An 8,558-nucleotide genomic window follows, 5' to 3' on the forward strand; every position below is an offset into this window, starting at 1 on the left:
AGGTTTGGCGTGATTTCCTTGGACAAGGAGAGCATCTTAATGGTCATCGGACGAACGTTCGATACTCACCGTTCTGTCGGGGACCCCCTGGTCGGATGTCGGCGGGGGAATCCGGAGGAAGTCGTGGGAGCAGCCTAGGCAGACATTGACCCCGCGGCCGTGTCTACTTCCTCTTGAGCCATTGCTCTGAAACCCACCGACCAATTACAACCCTAGGATTTAACATTGATCGTGGCTTAAGACAACAATGTCCGCTTCGCCCCTTTTTGTTAAATAATAATAATAATAATAATAATACATGGGATTTTTATAGCGCTTTTCATGACACTCAAAGACGCTTCACAAGTAAAAAACAGAAGGAACAGAACATACACAGAATTATTGGGAAGAAGTCCATAATTGCAGAGTGTGGCGATGAGCGCCAGTCCAGGGACGAGCTGGAGGAGCTTCGCCGGTGTGCAGCTGAGTGTCGCGCTGCTGTGAGGAGGCAAGTGTTGGAGCTGGATGTCGGAGATGGATTTTTGGTGGAGGGAGAGATGGTGGAGCAGGAGGAGCAAGAAGATTTCGGCCGATGGAAATGCCGTCTTGCTAGGCGCCATCGGGATCCGGAGTTTTGAGAGGCTGGCCGGCTAGCTAGCCAGCCAGCCAGCCGGCTCAGGTCGGCAAGCTAGTTTGGTAGCTTGCTGGAGATTGTCCAGGTGAGCCTTTGTCTTTGGTTTGGTTGATTGGTTGGAGAGCGGGAAGCGGCAGCCAAACGCACCAGCGTCCTCCTGCCCGCCATCTTGCCGAAAAAAAAAAAAAAAAAAAATTAAATTAAATAAAAAATAAAAATAAAAAATAAAAATAAAAAAATGTCTACTTTAGTCACTCAAACATTGGCTGCTCATAGGGGCATAAGGGCGGTTGGAAGAATTTAAGTTATCCCAACTTGCAGATGATATAACCATATTTTATCTGATAAGAATGAGGTTGGCAAAGCGGTCAAACGCATAGAAACATTCTCAGACGCATCAGGATTAAAAATGAACAGAAATAAGTCAATATTGTATTTTCCGGACTGTAAGCCGCTGCTTTTTTTCCCACGCTGTTCATATAGCGATGCGGCTAATCTATGGATTTATCTTTGCTAATGGCCATCGGGGGCGCTTCAGCAGGAAGTGAAAAAACGAGACGGACGCAAGAGCTCAATGCAAAGGAGAAGAAGAAGAAGATGCGTGTTTTTGGCGCACTTAACCCTCATATTATGTTAAGGGTCAATTTGACCCATTGGGTCAATGGGTGAAATGGGTCAAGTTGACCCTTAACATAATATGAGGGTTAACGCAGCACGACACGTAAAATATTTTTCAACAGCTATGTTTTTGCATCTGCTCGTAATCAGCGTGAATCGTGTATTTAAAGCGGCGAGATATCATTCACAAAAACTGGCAGCGTGTGAAGATCATCCTTCGCCTAACTCTGCCAGCGGATGCTAACAGGGTGGAGCGGAGTGAAGGAACCGACGGGTTTCCTAAAGCTGGACGGTGAAAGCTGAAAAGACCAAAACAACTTCAGAGGGAACTTAAAAGGTGTGTGATATTTTCTGAGGCTGTTTAACTCCGACACTAAAGAAGATGTGGTTTCAGTGTTTGATCAGCCATGTTAGAAACAATTACGGTATGTAAATAAACACTTATAAAATCTTTCTGTGTAAATAACTCATTTCATATTCTGGATATCTGCGGCTAATAATCTGGTGCGGCTAATATGTTTAAAATGTTTTTTTTTCATTTAAATTTAGTGGGTGCGGCTTATATCCCAATGCGCCTTATAGTCCGGAAAATACGGTATTATTCTCACTGAAGGAATGCAATGTGTTGGCGATATTCCTGTTCAGGATACGGTAAAATATCTGGGGAATGCCATCGAGAAAAATTAAAAATCCCGTGACGACTTCAATTCAGACCCGTTCTTCTTCTTCTTCTTCTTGGATAAGTTATCATTCAGTTTCTCCCGGAGGAATAAATGCCACTATCTTAGGAAAGAGGTCTTATGGAGTACCAGACAATTTGGGAGTGTGGAGGCTCTAAGCTTTGAAAAATTGAATAATACCTTTAAAATTAAATGGTTGAAAAAAACAACGAATGAAGAAGATATTTAATTTTTAACTCAAATTCCTGTTAAAATGTGACTATAATCCTGATAAACTACCTGTGAAATTAGCAAGTTTTCACCAGCAGGCTCTGCTGGCATGGAAGATGTTGTACAAGCATCATTTTGGTTTCACAGCTTCTGAAAGTTAGTGGTCGGTTGTTATTCCATGCAGAATTTCTTGACAAATTTGGTTTCGCTGTTCCACCGAAATGCAGTCCGAAAATGTGTTTTGCAATTGCTTATTGCCTCGGCGGCAGGACGTCACGTGTCACCGCTGAACATCTCTCTGGAAAGGGTGGATGTGATAAAGGACAAATGTCCAAGTGAATACATTCGGGCTCTTTTAGTTAGTAAAACTGTTTCTAAGGCAACAGTGTTTTGCTCTTCTTTATATAAGGATTTCAGTTGGAATAACACATGGCTGACCGGTAATAAATTCTGTCTCAACATTTATATATCATATATCCAGCAAAAAAAAACATGACACCTGGCAAAAATGTTTAAGCAGCCCAACATGGAGGGAGTTCAGCTGGAAGTTAAGAATAAGGTATTTTAAAACTCCCTTGATAATAGCTTCGTATGATAATAACTGTTCTCCCCTGTGATGGAGGGGCTGTGGCATAAAAAAAAAACAAATAAGTGAGATTTTAAAATTAAACAGACCAATTGATCCACAGCAATTTATTATGGGTTCAGCATCAACAAGCGACCTAAGGAAAAAACAGGTGTTTACGCTTAGAGTTCTTCTATTAATTGCACATAAAATGATCCCAGTAAACTGGCTCAAACCTCACCCACCTACCCTGGACCAGCGGCGTCAGAGACTTAAGGATGTAAACTGCATGGAACGCATAACAGCAAACTTACGACTTCAGACAGACCTATATCTTGACAAATGGGAACCCTTTCAAAAATATTTGGAGAGTTGAAGATATTATCTCTATTTGACTGAGTTAGATTTTTTTTTTTTTTTTTTTGAGTTTTATTTTATTTTTCGCTTGCTATTGAGGAAATAAGTGACCTATAAAGATTATTGTATAATGTATATCTTGTTATGAGGTTTTGTAAGAATGTGTATGACTCTGTTAAGGAACCTGTTCTATTAAAAATGTTCAAAAAAAACCAAACAAAACATGACAAAGATTAAAGATTGATTTTGATGACCCCTGTGAATTCTGTGGTACGAACAAATTTTATGTTGGAAAAAATTGTTTAATATTTGTGTGCATGTGTATCAGCATTGACAGTATTTTATTTCTACTCTTTTTAAATGGCTGTCTGACTTTTGTATATATGCATATTTTTGTGTTTCCCCCGGCTAAACATAGATTTGTTCATTATAAAAACAAAAACAAAAACACTGACCAATCAGTGGATTTTTTTTTTCCATAAATCACCATGAATTTACTAATTTTATAAGATAAAATAAAAAAAAAAGTTTGAATGGTTTTGATTGCATGTGTGATTTTAATCGATTTTTGACAAACGTATTTACGGGATTGATGATCATCGGTGATCTCCGCGGCTCGACCCCGAAGTCCACTTGATCCTCCTTGACGCGAGTCTTCTCCAAGACGACGCGTCAGGAGTCAGCGGCCCGAGAGCGGATCTCATGCGAATATTCGGAGGTTTGATGTCTGCCCGGTCGTGAAACTGTCACTCTCCTCTTGACCTTTGACCCACATTTGGCTGAAGACTCCCTGTTATTCAAGGAGAAACCTCCGGGTTTCTTTCCTGACAGAATGCAGCTGGAACGGGAGCTTATTCAGCAGCTCCGGCAGGTTCTCTGAAGAACGCGTGTTCGGGTCTCTGGTCCTGCTGCCGCTCTGAGACCATCCGGTGTCCAGCATCGGCACGAAGTCACGCCGCCGATGCCAGGACATTCACCGAGATGCTCCCGTCCTCCTGATATCCCGGTGAAAGCATCTTCAGGGACGTTCCTTGGAGGACGTGAGGAAGTCCTGAAATGTCCGGGTTTGGTTCTCGATGGGAGCCTGACGGAGTCACTGAGGCGTTTGCAGGGTCTCTCAGGTCCTCCAGCAGATGTGATGTGAGATGAAGCAGCAGAAAGGATGGAGACCTCAGGCAAGGAGCTTCAGCCAAGCAGCTTTTACTGATGATGCCAACAGAAGAAACACAAGAACACACACACACACACACACACACTGTGCTCATTCTGACAATGGGCGTCTGACTTGTGCTTCATCCAGTGAGTGTGTGTGTGTGTGTGTGGAGGGGGGGTGATTCCTCATGCATTCATTCACAGAAGGTCAGCTTCCATTGTGATGCCTTCACTGCTTTCCCCCACTGCTCCTGTTGAGACTGTTAGCACTAGCATTAGCATCCCTTTTCCAAACCCTTTTCCAACAGAAACTGCAGAGAGAAACTGATCTGGGTTTTATTTGAAAGGTTCTTCAAGCAGGAAGTGAAGCATCCAGGGAAATCCTGTGTGTATGTGTGTGTGTGTGTGTGTGTGTGTGTGTGTGCTACTGTCTAATAACCCAACTAATGGAAGTGGTGGGATCGGAACCCTACAGTGATCTAATGAGTGGACGTCTGCTACGAGTCCTGAAGGAGTCGAACTGAAGAGTCACATTCCTTGACCTTCTCTGGTTGATGTTCTCCAGGAGCGGGCGGAGATGTTACAGCACGTTTGGGGAAACATCACGATGAAAACTCGCCTTCTTCTGTCTCTTTTTCTCTTGCTTTTGAGTTCTTTTCTTTCTCCTCTTCAGCGTTCAGCCTCCTCTTCCTCCTGTCTACCGGCAGGCCTCCTCCTTCATCTCCTTGTTCTTCCTCACCTCCTCAGCGTGTTTGTCCTGCACACACACACACACACACACACACACACACACACACGCACACACACACACACAAGCTGAAGTTCAGAATTCTCTGATTTGGATTTTCCTTTCTAAATCAATGAATTCATGAATGGATCGCTCCATTGATTGAATTCTGACTTCCAGATCTTCCTGATCTGTAGATCAGAGTCCAGACCTACAAACATCTGACCTTCTCCTGCAACCTCTCCAACATGGCTGCCAGCAGGGCCTCCCTGTTCTCCTTGATGGCCTCCATCTTCTGCTCCAGTTTCTCCTTGGCGTGCTTGATGAAGTTGTTGTTCTCCTCGAAGGCCTTCTGGATCACCTCGCGCTCGTGCTCCCGCTTCTCGGCCAGGTGCTTCAGAAGCTCCGCCTCCTGGCACTGTGGACACCGGAGAGTCACACACACTTCAGCCTGTGTGTGTGTGTGTATGCAAGTCTATCTCTCACTACTGAATAATAATAATAATAGTGATAATAATAAGAAGAATATGAATGATGATGGTGATGCTGACGCAGATGCAAGTGATGTTGCTGAGCAGTGTTAAGCAGACTTGAACACACACACACACACACACACCTTTCTCCTCTCCTCAGCAGCCTCCAGCTTCTTCTGGATTTCCTCCAGGGAGGGGTCCCGGCGCTGGGGCATGGAGGCGTTGAGCTCCGGCACGCCGTCGAAGGAGGGCGGCTTCAGGATGACCTCGAAGGCCTGACCGGATGTCCGCTTGTTCAGCTCGATCACCTCCACGTCCTTGATGACGCACCAGCCCAGGTCCACGGCGTCTGCGCACCACGCGTTCATTCACAGCACGCCGTCAGACTCGTCACCGCGGACTTAAACTCCCAAAATCCCCCCCCGCAGCCGCCTCACCCTCCGCCTTGTACGTCTGCTTCTCCGTGTTCCGAGGGTTCATGCATGCGCAGAACAGAGACACCAGGGGGAGCTCCTTGACCTTCTCCTTGTACGCTGAGGACATACACACACACACACACACACACACATTCAGTTGTGACATCACGACGACCCAAATGTGTGGTGGATGACAGATTATTTGTTTTTGCAGAATCTGGCTGATTTCAGGTGGTTTCTCAGGTCTTCTTTCTTGGTGTCTTCATCATCCAGACCTTCTCACATCCCATTTCCAAGATGTTGACCGGCATCTACTCCGGTTAGTCAATAAACTGAGCCGAGTTGGGTACCCGTTGGGAGGAAACACCTTACCTGCAAGAGTCATCTTGTCGGTGTTGGTTTCCAGAGAGCCTGAGGATCTTCTCCTGCCTGTGGAGACACAGAGGGAGAACATGAAACCACCTCAAAGGTGTGAAGCGGAGTGGAGATGGTGAGAAGACCTTGGATCTCTGCCCGCCGGAGGTCTAATGTGCCAGTTTTTATCTCCAGAGAGACAGAGGATGACTAAACCGAGGGCGTGGTCCTCCCATGTGATCGGGAAACGGTGGACCGTGAAGCTCCTCTGGGCTGGAACCTGTCCTCCAGGTGTTTTGGTGACGCTGTGCGGTGTTTTGGAGGCCAGGTTTTCTTGGTCTTCACCTGCATGTTGAACCAGGGGTCTCCAAGGTGGAGATCAGGACCATCTAAGTAGAGCTGGCCCAGCTTAGACACAAACACACGTCCGTGACGACTTTAACTACCCTTATCTTAACAAAGTAAAACCTAACTCCTCTGGAACCATCAGGAGAAACCAGCTGGAGACGAAGTCTGATTTGACAGAACATCTCCGAAGATTTGCTATCCTTCAAGTCCGACCTGAGGTCATCCTATCCTGTAAAAGCCAGCTGAACTGCCTTCTCCGCCGCTGTTTCACCGGCACTTCCGGTCTGTGCGAGATCATGTTGTCATACATCACTGATGGACCACCAGGAAGACCTCCAGGACCTGGAGGAGCAGCAGCAGGTTGTGAACATCTCAGCATGACAGAGTCAGGAAGAGCTGATGAGGAGGCAGACGCCTCCGGGCAACCACACCAGGAGGTTGATTTAGGAACTCACCGAGATAGTTAGTCACTGAGTTAGTAAGTCGTGAGTTGAGCAACAATTAAGTAACTCGCCGAGTTAGTTGGTCACAGAGTTAGCGACTCAGTGACCAGGACATTAGCATACCTACCTACCTACCTACTGACCCACCCATCCATCCATCCATCAATCTAAGGACAGCTGCTGCTCACAAGAGCAAAGGCAGAAGTTGCCATTGGATACTCACAGCCGCAAGGACACACACACACACACACACACACACACACACACACACACAGCACGTGTCCACAGCAGTGGACACGTGAATCCTGGAGGCTTCATCATCATCTCCTCCAACAATCTTATCCCAAGGGTGTGATTTGACTGCACCATCTTTCCATAAGATCCAACCAAAAATGTTAAATTCTGATTTGACATTTGCAGCCTCTAATATCACACACACACACACACACACACACACACACACCGTCTCCGTGGTTACATTATAGGATGCACTGCAGCTGAGAGCCAAAACATTGAGGAACACAAAGGTGACACACCTTCTCCACACCTTTATGTCAACTCTGTCCTGTGGAAGCGGCAGTCGTCACGGCAACGGCCTCCTCTGCCCTATCATGATATAATCGCACCTTTGTTTGATGACATCACTCCTCCACTGATCATTTTTGATCATCTCCAATCCATAAACAGCAAACATGATGGACAATGATGGAAGTCACTCAAAAACACAGTTTTTTTTTTCTGCGTATGCGCACGCACACACATCCACGCACCCACACACACACACACACACACAGACACACACACACGTCTTCCTCTCACTTCCCAGAAGCAGAAACAAAAGCTGCAGCTGCCGGCGTGGACGATCAATAATAGATGACATCCAATCCACAGCGAACATCTTGCGGGAACATCGAGTCCTCCGGTTTCTCCTGACGACGAGAAATGCTGCATCCTCGCCCTTGTAACCCTCCTCGCCCTCCTCATCACACTTCTCTCCCCCATCTCCATCTCCATCTCCATCTCCATCTCCATCTCCATCTCCATCTCCATCTCCATCTCCATCTCCAACCTTCACCTCACTGAGCAGAGGAGAACCCTGTTTGGAGCGGCGGTGTGAATGTGGGAGCTTTAGACTCACCTCGGCCGGCGTGTGTGTGTGTGTGTGGGTGTGTGTGTGTGTGTGTCGTGGGTCTCCTGCGCCGTTGGACTCTCTCCTCCTGTCTGGCTGCACGGATACAGGCGCCGGGCAACAGCATCAGCAACAGCATCAACGCCGCCTGCATGACATCACCATGATGCCGCCCGATTGGCCACAGGCTCTGCCAGGAACCCGGCCCGGGAGCCAATGGGAGCAGAGAGGAGGGACGAGGGGGGTGCGGTGGGGGGGGGGGGGCTCTTTGTGCTGTACTGCAGGGTGGGTGGCAGGATCACTTTTATTATGTGGCGCATGGGTGTGTGCAGGTGTGTGTGTGCATGCATAGGGAAGTGAAGATATTCAGACATATTAGTTGTGTGTGTGTGTGTGTGTGTGTGTGTGTGTGTTTCTCAGCAGGGGGTTGAGCCACAAAGCACGAAGGAGCCTGAATTATTCAGTTGACGGAG

At 46.7% G+C, this 8,558-nt stretch overlaps 1 protein-coding gene across 1 annotated transcript; it reads right to left on the reverse strand.

Moving 5' to 3' along the window:
• Positions 1 to 3,577: 3,577 nt before the first annotated feature.
• On the reverse strand, positions 3,578 to 8,219 carry stmn4 (stathmin-like 4). The gene is made up of 6 exons (XM_086166725.1): positions 8,095 to 8,219; positions 6,184 to 6,240; positions 5,833 to 5,928; positions 5,539 to 5,744; positions 5,149 to 5,340; positions 3,578 to 4,952 (listed from the first exon to the last, which is right to left on the reverse strand). Exons 1-6 carry the CDS (start codon positions 8,210 to 8,212, stop codon positions 4,893 to 4,895), a joined length of 729 nt encoding a protein of 242 aa, XP_086022851.1. The 5' UTR covers positions 8,213 to 8,219; the 3' UTR covers positions 3,578 to 4,892.
• Between the last annotated feature and the right edge of the window lie 339 nt (positions 8,220 to 8,558).

Source organism: Fistularia commersonii, chromosome 20, assembly GCF_037954325.1.
Source record: "Fistularia commersonii isolate RoL2024-O1a breed Wild chromosome 20, RoL_Fcom_v1.0, whole genome shotgun sequence".
In the NCBI taxonomy this organism is placed as follows: domain Eukaryota; kingdom Metazoa; phylum Chordata; class Actinopteri; order Syngnathiformes; family Fistulariidae; genus Fistularia; species Fistularia commersonii.

What these genes read in the sequence shown, in the direction of transcription:
- stmn4 (XM_086166725.1), bottom strand. Translation starts at nt 8,212, where the DNA reads ATGCTGTTGCCCGGCGCCTGTATCCGTGCAGCCAGACAGGAGGAGAGA. An exon ending in CGACAAGATGACTCTTGCAG is followed by an intron (nt 5,929 to 6,183) that starts GTAAGGTGTTTC and finishes GTATGTCCTCAG; the next exon opens with CGTACAAGGAGAAGGTCAAG. An exon ending in CTGCTGAGGAGAGGAGAAAG is followed by an intron (nt 5,341 to 5,538) that starts GTGTGTGTGTGT and finishes CGGTGTCCACAG; the next exon opens with TGCCAGGAGGCGGAGCTTCT.